Source organism: Nycticebus coucang, chromosome 16, assembly GCF_027406575.1.
Source record: "Nycticebus coucang isolate mNycCou1 chromosome 16, mNycCou1.pri, whole genome shotgun sequence".
In the NCBI taxonomy this organism is placed as follows: domain Eukaryota; kingdom Metazoa; phylum Chordata; class Mammalia; order Primates; family Lorisidae; genus Nycticebus; species Nycticebus coucang.
Window position 1 is genome coordinate 42,948,986 of NC_069795.1, and position 20,604 is coordinate 42,969,589.

Sequence of the window (20,604 nt, forward strand, 5' to 3'; positions counted from 1 at the left end):
CTCACATTAAGCTAAGACATTCACTCTCTCGACCTCCCTCAAAGTCATTTTTAAAAAATTACTGTTACATTAGCAAAGGTTTAAAAAGAAGTTACTATCCACTTTTGTAAAAAGTGAGAGGAACTAGACACCTACAAAATCTACTTTTCTCTTTCTTTTTGTTTTTGGTAGAGATGGGGGTCTTACTATGCTGTCCAGGCTGGTCTTAAATTCCTGGTCTTCAAGTGATCCTCCAGCACTGGCCTCCTAAAGTGTTGGGATTAAAAGCGAGAGTTACCATGCCTGGCCTAAAATCTACTTCTAAAAGCATATTTCCAGGGATAAAGCTACAGTATGTACCTAAAACCTTCACAAAAGGCATACTGTGTAGACTTTCAGCTAATAATTCTATTTCTAGGAAATTAACATATGGGAAATGAACACGAACATTTATAAAGAAATATGTATGAATGAATATGTTCATTATAATATTAACATAAGCAAAATGCAATCTAGATCAAAAATAATCTGCATGTCCAAAAATATGATTTGGGTTAAATATATTGTGATAAATACATATAAAGAAAAATTAAAAATCAATTTTAGATGGTGATATAATTTTAATTTATTGATGTGAAAATAATCATACTTTTGTGATATAAAAGTTACAAATAATAAGTAGAGCACAATTTCATTGTTGTACTTATATATATTAATCTCTAAGAATGAATACACATAGACAAAGAACCTTAGAAAAATATAAAGCAAAATGTTACAATGGATCTCTGGTTAGTGGTACTACAGATCTATTTTTTAGTGCATCTGTGTTTTCAAATTAGATTGCATCAAACTTAGATTACTTGAACAGTTTTTAAATGTTAGGGAATTGGTGGGATAGAGCTAGTAGTTCAAGTTATGGAAAGATATTCAGTAAAGCCAGACGGTGTAAATGGAAACCAGGTTAACAATAAGGAACTGCATATTTCGAAACAACTAAAAGAGAATTTTAAATATTCTTACCACAAAGAAATAATAAATATTTATGGTAATGCATATGATTTGATCATTCCTCAATCTATATATGTATCAAAATACCACACTATGCTGCAAAAATATTCCTCAGTATCTTCAAAGAATCAGTTCAAAGACCCCCCTCAAAATACCAAAATCCAAAGATGCTTCATTCCCTTATATAAAATGGCATAGTATTTGCACCTAATCTATGTACATCCTCCATATTTGTACTTTAAATCACATCCATATTACTTATAATATCTAATATATTCTAAATGTTATGTAAATAGTTGTTAAAGTGCACTGTTTAGGGAATAATGATGTGAAAAAAGTCTGTACATTGGTAATTGAGATGCAACTATCATACACGCAACAACATTTTCAATCCACAATTGGCTGGATCTATCAATGTGCAACTTGCAGATATGGAGGGCTGACTGTACATATCATTGTTTGTCAATTCAAAACAATAAATAAATAAATAAATAAAATAAAAAGTAAATAGAACCCCAGAAAGGACTGATTTAAGGGAAAGCAAAAATCATCAAAACACAGAAGCAGAATTAGTAACACGTATGTATAGAAAAGAAATTTGCAGCAGAGAATGCATATAGTCATAAAAGGAACGGAATTTCAAAAAGAACTTCTACAATACTAAATGCTGCAAAGAAGTCACTACTAATAATTACCATTATGTTGGATAAGAGTTGAGATGCACACAGTTGATTTAACAATAAGATGACCATTAACAATCTCAGTTACCAATATCAGTGGTAGGGTGAGAAAAAAGTGACCAGAGACCTACAGTGAGAATGATTTCTTCAAAAAGTTCAAATGAGAATAAAAAGAGATGAGGGAGCAATAACTTCAGATAGAGGAAGGGTAATGGTGTAAAGCTGGGAAGGTACATTGCAGAGTAGCTGTGAAACTCATTGAGAAAAGGCCAAATGTACTATTTCGAAAGCTGAAAAACATCACATAAAGAGAGGAAGTCACAATTTTATCATTCTTTTTTTTGTTTTGAGACAGAGCCTCAAGCTGTTGCCCTGGGTAGAGTGCTGTGGCATCATAGCTCACAGCAACCTCAAACTCCTGGGCTCAAGCAAGTCTCCTGTCTCCGCCTCCCAAGTAGCTGGGACTACAGGCATCCGCCACAACGCCCGGCTATCTTTTGCTTGCAGCCGTCATTGTTGTTTGGTGGGCCCGGGCTGGATTCGAATCCACCAGCTCAGGTATATTGGCTGGCGCCTTAGCCGCTTGAGCCACAGGCCCCGAGCCTATTTTATCATTCTTAAAAAGATTTAAAACTCATTTTTCTCGAATGTGTCCTTTTAAAGTCCATTCCCCAAAATGGAGAAGAGGACTAAGAAGAATTTACTGATGATCTCGAACCAGTGGGAGCTGGATTCTATTGCTTTACTCGTCTGTAGAAATGCTAAGAATCTATTCAGATACGCTGTCATTTCACTTCCCATGGAGCTTGGACAATTCAATCTCCATATTTAGGACAATGTAATATAAACACACCTTTTAAAGTAAGGGTTTTCTTTGTAACACAGCCATTAATAATTTATTATCTTTTGAAAAAGTAAACAAACACTAAAAAGCATCAAAACTCTGCTTTCCAAAGACACCCACCACTACCAAAAGATTATCCATTTCTTTCCAATTATTTTTTTACACAGAGGAATTTTTGGTTAAAATGTTGAATTCTTGCCCAAGAATTCTCCCGAAACTATTATAATTTTTATTTATAGGCATATAAAATAAAACTGAAGACAACAGGAATACTTAGGTAAAAGGAATTTTCATCATTTAATAGAACAAGAGTCAAGTCACATTACTTTTTTTGCACTTACACTTTTTTCTTTTAGATTAATAAAATGTTGCCTTCAATCAAAGCTTAACATAAAGATGATTTGAGTTTCACTAGTCATCCTGCCCTTTTTGATTCACTGAACGATGATATAAAATGCAATCCCATGTTTGATAAAAATTCTAATTTCTTTCGAAATTTCTGCATTCCTTTGGAACCTAAGGTCACTGTTGGTTTGATGATTTAGCTTTCACTACACTCTTTCTTTTTCTCATCCATCTTATGGAACTTTTGTCTTCTCTTTGTTCTTAATCAACTTAGCTATGAAAATTGAGGCCTTATGAAGAAGAAACACTGGTGGCAGAGGATGTAGTTGGGGAAAAGGACTGCAGTTACTTACATTCAAGCAACTTCTGCAATTTAAAGTTGAAACTTTAGAAATGCCAGTTCCTACAAGTCGTTTTCTACTTTACATCTGGCCATTTTTTCACTGGAGACCTTCTCCACGAGTTGCATTCTCTCGCCATGTTGCTCAGCCTTCTTTCTCCCATCCCTGACATCTCCCCTTTTCTTTCTTTGGTTGCCCTCTCCTGCTTCATGCAAAAGTCTGTTCCCTCCTCTATTTTGTCTGTGATCTCCTTTATAAACCAGAATGTCTCAAACTTTAAATGTGTATTGTTACACATTTGTTACTTGTTAAAATGCTTATTCTGAATCAGTATACCTGGTGGGAGGCCATAAATACTTCCTTTTTTTAAGTTCCCGGGCAAAGCTGATTCTGGTGGTCCACAGATCATCCGTGAATGGTGAGGTTTTAGACCATGTTGCCAGGACTTCACTTTCCAAACCTAAAACTGCTTTTCAAGGTAATTTCTAAAATGATCACAGTTCTCACCATAGGAATAATTTCAACATCAGCTGTGACCATATGTTTTTACTATGCTACCTTAGCACCCAACTCAATGTAATAATACTAAGTTCCCAGCCAGTTTATTAGTAGGCATAGTTAATTATACCCTCTCTCTATCACACATTTTATTTAGGTAGTTAAAACTGCCTTGCATTTTTATAACATAAACATATCACCAAGGTAAAATTGGCAGTAAGTATTTATACTTCTCTTAGAGAAAGAAATATTAAGTTTAGCCTTAGAAGAAAAATGTTTGTAACAGAGACAACGCTGAGGAAATACTCCATTTGCTTCCTAGGGTTGGAGCTATTTGAACTATAAGCAGAAGTGAATCTGTCTCTTCCAGGCTACAACAGGGACGAGTACAGCTCAGTTACTCTCTTTGGAGGCTGTGAGTTTTGAGACTGTGTCATGGTCCATTATTTTACTTCCAAGAAACCCAGTGGACAGCGTCCTTTCTGAATTTACCTGTGCATGTTTCAACTTGCTCAGCTTGCTGTCATGGCTGGGAGGGCTTCATTTGTTTCCCCACAGATTTTACATTTCTTAATTTTTGTTTATCTCAAAACTTTCATAATGACCCACATATAATTCAGATTTGTGCAAACCACATTGGACTTTATATAATGAAGAAACAAACTCTTATTTTGGTAGGCCATTACTATTTGGAAATCTAGACATCAATCGGGAGATTTGGAGATTAATGTGTTATCACTCTCGGGTCTATCTTATTCTAACCAACATAAGATTTTCAAAAATCTAAACTAATTCCTGTAATAGAGCTTATTTAATAATGTGCTAACTTGCTCCTTTGCTAATTCTAAAAAATCAGAGGGTCCTAACAAAAGCAAAACGTACAGATAAAATAGTAGTTCATATTTATTCCATAAATAAAATAACCAATAAGGAAAAAAGTAAACAAAAGCAAAGAAGCCCCAAATAGACTTTTAAATATTAGAGAATAGCTATTGAGAAAAGAATAATTTTTCTAAATTACCTCTTAATACTGATGAAAAAATTAAGATGCTACGAAGCCTTAGAATACTCCAATTCATGGCTCTAAAAAAAAGAACAAAATCTTGTAAAGTAAGTGAAAGTTCGAGTAGCCCAGCTCGAGATCAGCTGGGATGGGAAGACCGCAAAGAGGAACAATCTTTCAAACAGAAATATTGGCACAGGGGAAGGGCACAGAGAATGATCCTTTTTGAGAAGAGGGGCAGGGAAAGGTCAGTTTTAGGAAGCGATAAGGCTAGAAGCCTCCATATAATGAAATGTCTAGGCCAAGTTCAGGTCTCAGATATACAGAAGCAGCAGCAGATGCTTTTTTGTTGACCTTGTAGAAGCAAATTTCGGCAAGTTCAGGTCTCAGATATACAGAAGCAGCAGCAGATGCTTTTTTGTTGACCTTGTAGAAGCAAATTTCCCTGTTATGGTGAGGGCCCCATGGTGGGAAGCTTCAGGAGACCAAGGCCTCAGTTCTCAACTGTAAGCAACTGGGTTCTTCTAACAACCAGTGAGCCTGGAAGGGGATTCCAAGCTTCAAATGAGAACTCAACCATGGCCCATTCCTGGATTTTAACCTTGTGAAACCCTGAACAGTCTCCCTGGACTTGTGCCAGGACTTCTGACCTATGAAACTGTAAGACAATAAATTGTGTTATTTTAAGCTGTTAGATTTGTGGTAATTTGTTACACCACACTACAAAATGAATACAAAAGATATACCATAATTTTGAATCCGGCTGAATCTGTTAACATTGCTGCTTTCATTGCATGTGCTAGCCGGGGCTGCCAGCTTCAGTTCTAACAGTTGGCTTGGTTGGCTAACGCCATCCTAGACCAAATCTTGGCACACACTGAATAACAGACATTCCTTGGCATAATGTGACAGAAAGAAGTAACAAAAACTAGGAGGCAGAAGTCCTGGCTCGAATCTCTCCTGTGGTTCCCACCTATTCACTCTCCTCACTCATCCATCCCACCCCTCCCCAAAGGAGAAAAGAAGAATATATTTTTACCAATACCATGGAAAAGAGATTATTGGGGAAAACACTGGAAACTTTGCAAGCTTCTCACTGGCTGTACTCCCTAAATCAAAAAATGGTAGTGGGCACGGTACCCATGGAAATGAGCCCTCAGATCACAACTGCAATAGGAAGCAAAGTGGATCAGCTGAGGTGGCAGCCCTCGCTCACCTCAATGAAAGTTCGAGTGTGTGCAGTGATCAAATCTGGGGTAAATGATTAACAAGCAGAGTTCACTAAAATGAGCTGAACAGACAACCCACAAAATTCTTCCTGAGTGTTTGACACACAAACACCTGAGGCCCTGGATTAGCAAATGGAGGCAGCACTTCAGTCACAACACAAAAAGATCAGCACCTCTCCTTAATTACCAATCTCAGTCACCTGGCTGATCCAGAACATCCGATTCTAGAACAAAGAAGAGAGACGTCCTTGAGGGAACATCGTTCTGTAATAGTTCTCTATGCTTCTGTATAAAATGTTTACAACTTTTTGTCACAGTTTTATAAACACTTCTTCTAGTTTCTCCAGTGTAAAATAAAACATCTAACCTGAAGATAACTATACTAAGGAAATAAATTCTAAAAAAATTAAGTGATTATTAGCTATTGTCCTTTGGAGAAGCAAAACATCTAAGATTGAAGGTATCCTGTTTAGAATTGAGGCTTATGGAGGTCAGCTAATAAGGAATATTCTGCCCTAAAGTCATCTAACTATAGGCCCATCAGACTCAACTCTCAAACTGTGATTCCTTTTCTAGGCCTGAGAGCAGTGAATTATTTTCAGCAACAGTTTGGTCACATTTGAATACGTCTGCCCACCTGAAGGTTAAGTTGTTATACCTGAGCATCTAACAAGTCAGAAGAATACATTTTAGCAGGCCTCCTACTTTTGAGATATAGTCCACTTTTAGGTGTTCCATTATGATAGATTTATCATGGTAGTCCAAAGGCTGCCAAATGTAGATGGGAACCAGAATAAAATAATGCTCTCCAGCTAGTTCAAAATTTAATTCAAGCATCTATCACTTGTCCTAGCCAATGATCCATCAGATCCAATTTTGCTCAAATTTTCCATAGGATGGCAGGGTCTTCCTTAGAGATAGTAGCAAGTTCCAGGTCTCAGTAGAGATCTCTGTGATTTGTAAGCAAGTCACATTTCCCCCAGCAATGAGAAATTGTCTGAGAGGGTTGCAAGTGATCTGTCTAGACTCTACTTTTTCAGGGTCTTATAAAGAGCAAGATCTTGGGCTTAGGGACAAATTAGTGTGGGCGACAACGAGTCCAGAGCTGAGAATGTCTGTGTTCCAGGTGAATGTTCATAAGACAGAGCCTCACCAGAGAAGCTCTTAATAATAAGGGAGACAGAGTGACTTATTAATGAGAATCGATTGAGTTTCTTCTCAAGACAATCATCATTTTATTTGTTTTGTTTGTTTGTTTGTTTTTTGAGACAGAGTCCCACTCTGTGATCCTGGGTACAGCGTCACGGCGTCATGGCTCATAGCAATCTCAAACTCCTGGGCTCAAGAGATCCTATTGCCTCAGCCTCCCAAGTAGCCGGGACCACAGGTGCCAACCACAATGCCCACTAGTTTTTCTGTTTTTAGTAGAAATGGAGTCACACTCTTGCTCAGGTTGGTCTCCAACTCCTGAGCTCAGGTGATCCACTCACCTCGGGCTCCCAGAATGCTAGGATTACAGGCGTGAGCCACCACACTCAACCCTAGACAATCATCATTGATTCATCATTGTGACAAGGGCCACAAACTCAAAAATCTAACATAAACAAGGAAAGAGAATCTGATAAAAGACATCAGGGGATGCTCGGCATTGTGGCAAACTGGAAAGTTTGAAGAAACTATCTAAAGAAGGCAGCGCAGAGTCAGCTTTAGCTGAATCTTACCATGTTGGTGTGTAGGCCATGCCAGAAAATCCTTTTTTTGTTTTTCAAAAGAAGCCATAAAACAAATTTTTAGACAAAATTTTCTGATTTTTGAAATATTGTGAGGGCCAAACACACCAAGTCTGTGGACCACATAAGACCATCAGGCTGCTACTTTGTGTGATTTGGCAAGGATGGTGGCTACACGTGGACTCAGCCACATGGACTTTCCCCCACTAATGCTCACCAGGCTCTCACTGCTAAAATAAAAACCCCAAATTTGTCAGCAGAATTGCTATTTCATGAGCTGCTGCATATTAAAAATACTATAAATTTTAATCAGATACTTGTGGATGGTTGATTAATTAGGTTCTTCTATCATGGAGAAGCAGCAATTAGTATGCCTAGGTAAAGACAGTTTTTCTGTATTTGGATTTAATTTTTCTGTCAGCACCAATACTGATAGACTTATTCACTGCTTTGGGCTAAGTCATGCACCATTACTTCTAAGGAATTAACACCACGATTAAGGAAATAATTCAATGGAATGATTATCATAGTTTTCATTGATCTTACTGTATACTCTAATATCTGGAAGAAGATAGCCTTATGGAATGCTGAAGTGACATTATTATTATTATTATTACCATTGTTATTTGGGAATTGTCTCAAATAATAATAATCTGCTCTCTGTTGCCCAGGCTGGAGAGCAGTGGTGTAATTATAGCTCACTGGAAACTTCAACTATTGGGCTCATACGATCCTTCTGCCTCAGCCTCCTAAGTAGCTAGGACTACAGGTATGCATCACAATGAACAGATAATTATTTTTTTTAATTTTCATAGAGACAGGATCTTACTATGTTGCCGAGCCTGGTCTTGAACTTCTGGCTTCAGGGAATCCTGCTACCTTGGCCTCCCAAAGTGCTAGAATTACAGGTAAGAGCCACAGCGCCTGCCAAACAAACCAATGATTGAGGGCCTGTCACTGCCCTTTGGGACACAGCACTGTTTTTCAAAATGTAATTTTTTAAAAAATGTGGTGTATTCTCTGTATCAGCAATCACTAAAAGACAATGCTGCTTTTCCAAAGGCAAAATAAAGTCAGGGAAAAGGGTAGAAAGATAAGTACTTATCTTTATTATCTTATTTAATGCTTCATAACTATTATTGGATTGAACTGTATCCCCCCTGCCAAAGATGCCCAAGTCCTAATCCTTCAGTACCAGTGAATGTGACCTTAAATGTGACCTTATTTGAAAATAAGGTTTTTGCAGATGATCAAATTAAACTGAGGTCTTTAGGGTAGACCTGAATCCAGTAAGACTGGTGTCTTTATATAAAAGGTGAATGTGGGCACTGTTTATATAAGACACAGACGTACAGAGGGAAGACAATGTGAGGATAGCCGTCTACAAGCTAAGGAACATGTGTGGCTATCAGAAGGCATTCAAAATGAGACTATGTTGCCCTCGAAATGAACCAACAGTGCTGACAGCTTAATCTCAGACTTGTAGACTCCAGAATTGTGTGATTGTATTTTCTATTGTTTAAGCCACCCAGTTTGTGGTACTTGATTATGGCAGTCCTGGGAAACTAAGGTGGTTAGTTGTTTTACATTCTTTCCTCACAACTGTATTCTGCTCATCTAGAAATTTGGAAACCACGAAGAAATGCACTCACTAGGAGACCTAACATATTTGCCACTGAATTAGAAGGTGAGATGGCAGTACAGCCATTTTAACTCTTTTATACTCCTGCAAAAAAAAAAAAGAGGATTATGCCAGAATGATGACAGTAATCAAGGCAAAATAATGTTGCCAGATGTAAATCCAGGTTAGAAGTAGTGGAACTTCCCAGGATGAATACGGTACAAATAGAAAAGAATCAATGGATGTACCAGGTAAGAACAGTAAGTGCTTAGATTCTTCCTGAAGAAGAGTGTGGTTCATCTAGCTCAGCAGACACCAACATGGGGAGCATCCTGAGGGCAAAAAGAAACATAAGATGGATAGCAAAAAATCATAAATACCAGTTCAATCTGGTAACCGAGAGAAACAAGCATGCCCTAACACCATTATCTGTATTCCCTTGCTTCTTTTCATTTTTTAACTTTTTGGCATATGAGACCCTTCTGCACACTATAGTGTATCTTTTTATCCTTAACAGAGCACAGACCTACAGGAAGCATGGCCATGACCTGATGACACACACCTAGGAGATGGTAGCCTCAAGCCTTCCTCTCTGGATGTGGTGACTGGTAACTAGTAAGGAGGGGATTCTTCCTGCAGTGTAGGAGTTACCTGCCTTATAATAGACAAATATTTTCAAATGATGTTTGTGGGGAAAAGGGCATATGTGTATGTTATACAGTCAAATTAGAATGTAGACACTTCTCTTATTTCTGCTTCCTTTCCAGAATCTAGTTCTTTGTGGCAGCTGTCCTTCCAGCACTCTGTATGATTCCAGCAAGCTAATAATCACTCCTGAGCCAGGCTAAGCCAAAATGATTAGGCTCTTCTAGGAATCTGAGTTGTGATCAGGGACACACAGGACTAGAAGACAGTGGAACTGCATCTTCTGATTGGCACTTCCTAAATTAGTATACATGAGTCCCCACCATATAGTCACCTAATTGCTCAAATCTTTGGCCTGGTTGCTCAGCATGCTGTTCAGTCACTTTGCAATAAATCATTTAACTTTTCCTTCCTTCCTCCTTCCCTTCCTTTCTTACTCCCTAACACAGAATGGTAAGAGAATACAGCATAGGGTTTCTTGTCGTCATTGGTGTATACCAGAAACTACTTCTAACTCTTCCAGCACAAACCCCAACCAGATAAAAATCTATCAGTGCAACATTTAGGACTTTGAACTAAAGAGAAATGAAGAAAAGACAAGGATGAATGAACAGTAAAAGGAATAGTTAGAAAAAGGAAAGAAAAAGGTGGAAAAAAGAGAAAACAAGTATGAATCAGTAATGTCCAGTGTAGACCATACTCAGCCAGAAGTGGAAGTCTGGTTGAGACTAAATTAGCACAGTCAAATTAGACATCCTCTTTCTCCTAGTTCCCTTTGGCATAAGTCCTCACTGGGAAATAACTAAAATTCATAGACAGTATATGTTTTAGATGCATAGATTGTCCCTCTCCTATGTATCTCATTTATACTGTATATAAAATATCTAGAAGTGAGTTACTGTCTTTAAACAATTTTTTATTGTTATGATGAAGAAGTTGAAACCCTTTAGCTCACCATATACAAAAATCAACTCAAGACAGATTGAACAGTTAAATATAAGACCTGAAACTATAAAACTACTGAAATAAAACATAGGGGAGACATTTCAGGACATTGGTCTAGGCAAAGATTTTATGGCTAAGACCTGAAAATCACAGGAAGAAAACAAACAAACCTAAACTAGACAAATGTAACTACTATATCAAACTAAAAAGCTGCAGTACAAAACAATCAACGGAGAGAATCTGTTGAATGGGGGAGGAAATATTTGCAAACTAGTCTTCCAACAAGAAACTAATAATATCTGGGAGGCGCCTGTGGCTCAAAGGAGTAGGGCACTGGCCCCATATGCCAGAGGTGGCGGGTTCAAACCCAGCCCCTACCAGAAACTAAAAAAAAAAAAAAAAAAAAAAAAGGAAACTAATAACATCTATAATATACAAAGAATTGAAACAACTCAACAGTAAACAAACAAAACCAAGAAAACCTAAAAAATCCCATTAAAAATATGGGGATGGGGGAGAGGGAGGGGAGGGAGGGGGGAGGATGGGCAGAGGGAAGGTGATTGGTAGGATTACACCTGTGGTGCATCTTACAAGGGTACATGTGAAACTTAGTAAATGTAGAACATAAATGTCTTAACGCAATAACTAAGAAAATGCCAGGAAGGCTATGTTAACCAGTGTGATGAAAATGTGTCAAACTGTTTATAAAACCAGTGTATGGTGCCCCATGATCACATTAATGTACACAGCTATGATTTAATAATACAATAAATAAATAAATAAATAAATAATAAAAATAAAAATAAAGTGGGCAAAGGAACTGAATAGAGTTTCTCAAAAGAAGACATACAAATGGTCAATAAATATATGAGAAAATGCTCAATATCACTAATATCAGAGAAATTAAATTTAAAACCACAATGAGATATGTTTTTCCTGTTAGAATGGCTACTATTAAAAAGACAAAAAAATAACAGATGCTAGCGAGGGCAGAAAAAAGGAACTCATACACGATTGGTGGTAAAGTAAATTAGTATAGTCACTATGGAAACAGTATGGAGATTTCTAGTATATGATCCAGCAATCCTACTACTGGGTATTTATCCAAAGTAAAAGAAATCTGCTGGGCGCAGTAGCTCATGCCTATAATCCTAGAACTCTGGAAGGCTGAGGTGGGTGCATTGCCTCAGCTTGAGTTCCAGACCAGCCTGAGCAAGGGCAAGACCCGTCTCTAAAAAATAGCTGGGCCTTGTGGCTGGTGCCTGTAGTCCCAGCTACTAAGGAGGCCGAGGCAAGAGGATCGCTTGAACCCAAGAGTTTGAGGTTGCTGTGAGCAATGACTCTACCTACTGAGGGCAGTAAAGTGCAGCCTTAAAGAAAGATGGAGATTTTACCTCTTTCATGTTTACATGGATGGAGCTGGAACATATTCTTCTTAGTAAAGTATCTCAAGAATGGGAGAAAAAGTATCCAATGTACTCAGCCCTACTATGAAACTAATTTATGGCTTTCATATGAAAGTTATAACCCAATTATAACCTAAGAATATGGGGAAGGGGGGGGACGATGGGCAGAGGGAGGGTGATTGGTGGGATTACACCTGCAGTGCATCTTACAAGAGTACGTGTGAAACTTAGTAAATGTGGAATATAAATGTCTTAACACAATAACTAAGAAAATGCCAGGAAGGCTATGTTAACCAGTGGGATGAAAATATGTCAAATGGTCTATAAAACCAGTGTATTGTGCCCCATGATTGCATTAATGTACACAGCTTTGATTTAATAAAAAATTAAAAATAAATAAATAAATAAGAAAAACAAAACAAACAAAACAAAAAAGGAAAAGAAATCAGTAAATCAAAGCATTACCTGCACTTTGATGTTTATTGCAGCACTATTTATAATAGCAAAGGTATGGATCGACCTAAGTGTCCTTCCACAGACAAATGGATATGGAAAATGCATATACACACAGAGGAATACTACTTGACCATAAAAAAAGTCATGGCATTTGCAACAGTTGGATGGAATTTGAGGTTAGTATGGTAAGTGAAACAAGCCTGGCACAGAAAGACATGTATATGTGAGAGCTAGAAAAGTTGCTTTCATAGAGGGGGACAGAGAGTAGAATGACAGGCAGCAGAGGTAGGAAGGGTGTGGGAGTGTGGGGGTACGAAGGGGCTGGTTAATGTGCACAAACAGACTGCTAGATTAACAATAATGTATTGTATATTTCAAAAGAGCTAGAGGAGAGGACTTAAAATGTTCCCAAAATATATAAAACAAAATACTCATGGGGATGGATACCCCAAATACCCTGACTTGATCGTTAGACTGTCCATGCATATAACAAAATATCACATGTACCACATAAATATATACAACCTTAGGCATCAGTTTTTAAAAGATAAAGTTGAACTAGATGATTTCTAACAACTCAGCCAAAAAAAAAAAACTGATTCATAAATTTTTTCTTTAAATAGCAACTATATGTCTATGGGCTAAATGATAAACTATAAATATTCGAAATCTACTTAAATCTCAAGTTTAAAATCTTATGGAGTAAGAACATCCCCTCTGCATATAAGTTTTCCTGCCAGTAAACCAGAAATGACTTTTAACCCATTTAAGCAATCAAAATCTTTTAAATAAAGCCATCATAGGGCCAACTATTCTTACGTGATATACCTATAGAATTAATTTATATACACTATTATTATTTACATATAACAAGTGTAATTCTCCACATATATGTACATACATAATTTTTATCTCTGCCTAAATTCAGTCAAAATGTAACAATGTCAACAAAAGAAAGGGCCTCGAAAATTCCTACGATGACAAGCAGTTAAAATTCCTACGATGACAAGCACATTCCTACGATGTGTCCACGTATGCTTCTTTCTCCTCTCTAAAACATTAGCTAACAAGCAAATATTTAATTGTCCTAATGAACTATATAGATTTAAGTTAGTACATGTATTCACAAGTCATTTAAATGTTGAAGTATTGAAACTGTAGCTCTTTAAGATCAAGAAATAATGTTTTAGCATTTAAATTAGAATTTTAAAATACATCATTCATCCTGATCACTAATTAATAAAACTAGTGGAATATTTGTAAATTCCTATTCAATTCTCTTGAAGTTACCATTTGTGAAAAGTTTTCTTTGGAGCTCTAGACAGCCTACAAGTTATTTGTAATGCAGAATTATCTCTCCTGTGCTAACTTCTGAAAATAAAAGATAACATAAGAAAGCAATCTTTAATCCATGAATATACTTAAATTTTATGAAACAAATTAAATGACAACTAAAATGTAAATGCCTTGATATTGCTTACATATTTTTCAGAGTAAACTCAATATGATGTCTTGAGTCTGGTCATAGGAGCATAAAAAATTGGAACTAGATAAGGTACAAGGAATTCACGCCACCACCTCAGATCAGTGGCACACAGTGTCCAAAATCCTCAGTACAAAATAATCTAAGAAAAACAATACAGTATTTAACAGTACTTTTATTTCAAGGTTAGACAATGACAACCGCGTACTGCAACGCAAACTAGTCACCCTAAAAGTTCATCAGTGTGGGACATGCAAACCAAGCTCAAAGTTCAGAAATTGCAAAAGGGAGACAGGTAAAGCACAGGGTGCAGTTTGGGGGCAGGCGCTTGTACAAAGGGAAGACACCGTGTGTGTGTGTGTGTGTGTGTGTGTGTGTGTGTGTGTGTGTGTGTGTGTGTGTGTGTGTGTTGGTTGCCTTTTCTTCCCTATTTAGCCACCAGAGTGTGTGTGTGTGTGTGTGTGTGTGTGTGTGTGTGTGTGTTGGTTGCCTTTTCTTCCCTATTTAGCCACCAGATCTGCTCATCCCAGTCCTCTGGGAACTTCAGAGGTTGAGGAGAAACAGGTAGGTGCTCTAAGCCCTTGGTTGATAATTATCGTCACTCGAGTTCCTTCATCAGTCCAGTAGCCCACACATTTTCAAAGCAAGGGTAAGGTTGACCCTGCCCCACCATTACACTGCCCCCTAGATCCACAGCTGCCTTCATCCGCGGGACGAAAACTTTCCAGGAGGCTGCAGCTCTAGAGAAGAAAACGCTACCAAGCAGGGTACATGGTTCAGTCTATGTAAGGTTAAAGCTGGGAAGGCGAGAAGACGAGACACTATCGATTACTCACAGTTTGCCTCCGAGACGGGGAACACTAGGGCGAGGCACGCCAGTAGCGCCCCGCAGCGCCCACCCAGGACCCTCATTTCCAAGCGGGCGGGGACGGTGGCGCGTCGCAGCCAGGACCGGAGCGCTCGGCGCGTGGCGCAGCTGCGAGCCTCGGTGCCCTTCTCCGAGCTGTGCTGCGCTCTGGCTCCTGTGAGCCTGCGAGCGCCAGCGGAACGACCAGGGGCGGAGGGGACCGCCCGCTCCCAGCCCCCAGCCGGAGAGGGAACGCGATAACGAGGACATTTCCAGGAAGCTTTTCTCGGAGCGGGGGGAAGGGCTTTGGGAGGGTGTCGGAGGCCTAGCAAACACTGCTGAGACTTCCTCCCGCATCTATTCCCAAGTTCCTCCCTTGTTTGGTTTCTCTGGAATGTGACATTTTCAAAGGAGAAGAGAATGCAGTAAAATATTCTGTCGAGATGGGCTGTGAGGCTGAGAGGCCAAGAAAACTTGGAGAGTTCAAGAAGACAGGCTCTCCAGGCTTAGCAGAAGAAATCATGAGAGTGACTTATCCATGAGGACTTTAACTGAAACCTAGATGTCCTTGGTAACTTTAGGAAGACTGCGGAGAACAGAGATAAGGAAACCAAATGAAATAGTTTTGATCATCACATTTTCCTTTTGATCTTCTATTTGTGGTGTAAAAAATCTATAGCAAAAAATGTTTTGAAAAAATAATGTATCAAATTCTATCACCTTCAAAGACCTCCTTTTATTTCTTGCATATTACCTCCAGCTTCTGTCCATAGGCAGATGTACATCTGAAATATGCTTAAGGTTGTCTCTAGAGCTAAACTGCCTAAATTCAAATTGCAATACTCTTCCCACTTACTCACTGTATAACTAAGCAAATTAACATCTCGAAGCCTCAGTTGCATCATCTGTAAAATGAGGATAAGAGTAAGTTTTCAAAGTGTTAATATGATTTCAAGAAAGAACATACAAAGCAATTAGTGTGTATCAAATAGTAGTATTCCATTCATATTTACTCTTCTAATACTTCTGCCCAAATGAAATTTCAATTGATTTCCTCTGTGTATGAGTGAAATTCCATATACTGATTACATTTCAAGGGTCTCTTCCAGCTATCTTTCTGTGGTTCTCTGACCCAGCTGGATAGAAGTTGGTCAATATTAGAGTCATTTTTTTTCTAGTAAGAACGCTAGGCTGGGGAATTCTCAGTCACTCAGTAGGAGGAAAATTCTTCCTATTACCCTTCAAGGTGTTGTGGCTGGTCTAAGAATTAAATTGACATTGATGAAGAGGAGAAAACAATACTTAATTATGTATGTTCCAAGGGAAGTTTCACAAAAATGTAAGACGTGACGAGGTGGCCAGATTGAGACACACATCATCTGGAGCTAAGGAAAGGAATAGAAGTTTGAAGCTTTGGGAGGAAAAGAAGCAAATAAAGGGAAAGTTAGGGGAGGAAATGTATGGTCAGTAAATGTTGCAGGTGAAAGTCTCCAGGCCGTAAAAGTTGTCTCTGAGAGAGTAGCTCTTTTCCTGGTATAGATACTTGTAGATATCTTTACAAATAAAAATTTCTTTTATAAATGTAAATTTCCTTTACAAAAGGGGTCATTTATACTTTACTAGGCATTTGGGGGGGGGAATAAAATACTTTCTCTATTTCTGCTGGTCCTTGATTGCCTTTAAGTCAAAAATAATATATATGTCAAATGGCATATTTGGGGATGGAATGTCCTTAACCCCTCAACTTATTTTAGAAATAATTATTGAGTATATTATAAAACCAGCCATTGTTCCCAAGTTTGCTTTCCTGTAATTGCTAGCTACTCAGGAGTCACATACGTGATAAAAAGATTCTTAGCTTTTTTCATTGCTCCCATAGTTAACATCACCTTTGTGAAATTTAAGGCTAGTGTTTGAGATATCTTTCAGACCGAGCATTCCAGTGGATAGCATGATCCACCCAGACTAGTGGCCCAATTCAGAAGAACTGACTTAACTGGTCTTATGACCCCTACTCAGTAACTGACTAAGCACAAGAAGACAATGTCTACATGACTATTGGATCCACCCTTTGGGTTCAACCCAGCCAATCAGCAAACCCAATTGGCTAGCCGTTTGTCCATCAAACTGTTTATTGCTAAACATTTTCTCACAAATTCTCAGGGAGACAGATTTGAGAACTTTCTCCTGAATCCTTACACAGTGCCTGTGATAGTAAGCTCACGGTCTCTGCTGTAACCTCTGCTGTCTCAGTGTGTCAGCTTCCTCTTGTGCAGCAGACAATAAACTTAGTAAGGCTGTAACAAATCACTAACTTTCATAACAAACTACCTCAACACAGATAAACAAAAGAAGGGAATGTTCAAGAAATGTAAACTAGCTTTTAAAAAAAAAAACCTTGCTCCTCCAAAGACTTCATTTGAAAATGAATATTGGGGCAGTGCCTGTGGCTCAGCGGGTAGGGCGCCGGTCCCATATGCCGGAGGTGGCGGGTTCAAACCCAGCCCCGACCAAATTAAAAAAAAAAAAAAAAAAAAAAAAAAAAAAAAAGAAAATGAATATTGGCTGGGCCCTATGGCTTATTCCTATAATCTCCAGAATTTTGAGAGGTTAAGGCAGGTGAATTGCTAGAGTTCAGGAGTTCAAGACCAATCTAGGCAATACAGCAAGACCCCATTTCTATAAAAAATAAAAATAAATTAGCCAAGCCTGGAAGTGCCCACCTATAGTCCCAACCTACATGGGAGGCTGAAGCAGGAGGATTGCTTGAGTCCAGGAATTCACGGTTCCCAGTGAGTTATGATCATACCACTATACTCCAGCCTGAGTAAAACTCCATTTCTAAAAAAAAAGATGAAAGTGAATATCTTTTCAATACTACGGGTATGTATTACAGTGCCAGTAATAGTCCTCAGTGCTGAAAAATTATGCGCCCTACATTGTAATGTCAAACTTGAAAAAAACACCTGAAATATTCATAATTCAATTTAATAATACATTTTTGGATAAAGTTTCCAGATTATTGATTTATCAAAATTACAGTAAGTTTAGATACCAAATATCATAAATATTGTCCATTTAGCTCAATATTGATTAATACCTGTTCAATTTCATTTAGCCAGAATTTATTTTTGGTATGCTTATATAACTGTCCAAAAACTTGTCCAAAATTTAACTCTTAATCTAATTCCATCCCTAATCCTAATTCCATTCCCTTGCCCAGTTTTACATTTCTCCATATCATCTTTTACTTTACTGTCTAATTTATTATTATGTTATTATCTACTTCCTTATCTCTCTCCACAACTAGAATCTAAGATCGATTAGACAAAAAATTTTTGTGCTTGTTTGCAAGTATATTCCTACTGCCTAGAACAGTGACAGGTACATAAAAACTCAATTTAATTTAACAATGTGGTCCTGGGAATATGGATATTAAAATATCAACAGTGATCATGAAATGATAATCTCAACTGTTTTTATCACTTTGAATAAACTAGATTATACTATGGTAAAACAGCTGCAAAATTACAGTAAGTTTAGATACCAAATATCTTTCTTGTTCATGGGAACTCTACAAGTCTGTATGACTTTCTGCTTTCTCTGGTTTTTTGACTTTACAGTACCTCACAGTCAACATAAGCTTTCCTAATTACCACTGCAAGGACAGAGAGAACATTGAGAATTGCGTATGAGTGCTTAAATACTTTCATGAAGAAGTGACGTACCACTCACATTTCACTGGACAAACCAAGGCACATGGCATGCCTGACTTCAAGAGGGAGGGAATAACTTTCTTTTCTTATAATACCTATAAGAAAAAGAGCACCAGAAATGGTGAGCAGCACTATGTCTATAAAACCACTTAAGATTCTGAAAAACTAAGAGTTGGCTTAGCTAAGCAGTGAATGATTATATGTTGTTGTTGTTATTTTGAGATAAAGTCAACCTCTGTTCCCCTTACACTATATGGTAGAGTGTCGTAGCGTTATAGCTCACAGCAACCTCAAACTCCTGCTGTGCTCAAGCTATCTTCTTGCTTCAGCCTCCAAGTGGCTGGGACTATCGGCGTGCACCACTATGCCTGGCTAGTTTTTCCATTTTTAGTAGAGGTGAGGTCTTGCTCCTGCTCAGGCTGGTCTGGAACTTATGATCTGAGGTAATTGGCCCATTCTGGCCTCCCAGTGTACTCGGATTATAGGTGTGAGCCACTATGCCTGCCTTGATTGATTATATGTTGGCACCAAAAATTTTTGATGCTGTATTACTGTTGAAATTAGGGAAGCCATAAAATAGGGCAAATCCTCTAATAATATCACTTCATTATAACATTGATGAGAAAAAAAATCAATTCTGGGCTGGGGCCATTGTCTGTATGGAGTTCACACCTTCAATCCATATCTGTGAGAGTTTTCTTTGGGTATTCCAGTTTCCTCCCACATCCCACTTACTAGTATTATTAATCTTTCTTAAATGTATGTATAGTTCACATTTATTTCAATGTTTAATATTAGAAGTGTGTTAATTTTTATTTAGAAATTTGGGATATGTTTTGTGACCAAAAATATGCCAGAGAAACTTAATTCTAATTTATTTTAATTTTCCTATAAATAAAATTGGTTTTGTTTAAAGTCATGGTTTCCAAAAATGTAAGTATGATGTTAAGTGAGGACTTACGTAAAAATAGTGGTGTTGAGTGTATTTGTGGAAAACAAACAGTATTGAGTATGATTCCAGAAATTCTCAGAAACATCTACATAGGAAAATCCTTCAAGCACAGAAGTAATAATTGAATGTTCCAAAGGAACATGTTTTTAAAATGGAAAGCAGAGGGACAAGGTCATATCTCAGTGAATACATACAGAAAGCCTGAGGAAGAATAGCCAGGGATATCAGAAAAGAACCAGAACAGTGCATAATTGTGAAAGACCAAGGTGGGAAAGATTTTCACAAGAGTTAACTATATTAAATATGTTAAATGATGCAAAATAAAAGAGAACTGATTTGGTACTTAGGAAGACATAAGTTATATCCAAAAATACACTCTTAGTAGTTTGATGGGACAGAAGCCCAATCATAGTAAATGTTATAAAGAGTGAACATCAACAATAGAGCTTTAGGGTTTGTGAACTACCAGTTTAAAGAAAGTGGCTTGTAAAAGAGTCAGAAGAAACAATACTAATTTGGCTCATAGTTAATTAAGAATTGTGTCCTTACCCTGCCCTGCCATCTTATCCTTACCCACCAGGGAGACTGGAGATAGGAAGATAAGTGCCATGAATGTTTACGGAACAGGTGACACCAACTTCAAAATTTGTTATCTATTATTCACCCAGAAATTGCACTTCAGATTTATTTCACCTATTTCATAATTTTCTTTCTTTCTCTTCCTTCCTTCCTTCCTTCCTTCCTTCCTTCCGTCCGTCCGTCTTGCTCTGTTGCCTTGGGTAGAAAGAACCCTGTGGTATCATAGCTCACAGCAACCTCAAACTCCTGGACTCAAGAGATAAACTTGCCTCAGCCTCTCCAGTAGGTGGGACTACA

The 20,604-nt window shown here is 37.8% G+C and overlaps 1 protein-coding gene across 1 annotated transcript in view; it reads right to left on the reverse strand.

Moving 5' to 3' along the window:
- PROS1 (protein S) overlaps positions 1–15,433 on the reverse strand; it is a 108,494-nt gene extending 93,061 nt beyond the window's left edge. The window contains exon 1 of the mRNA XM_053565337.1: positions 15,050–15,433. Coding sequence (XP_053421312.1) covers positions 15,050–15,125 — 76 coding nt within the window. The 5' untranslated portion in view covers positions 15,126–15,433. The remainder of the gene's footprint in view (positions 1–15,049) is intronic.
- Positions 15,434–20,604: the final 5,171 nt, after the last annotated feature.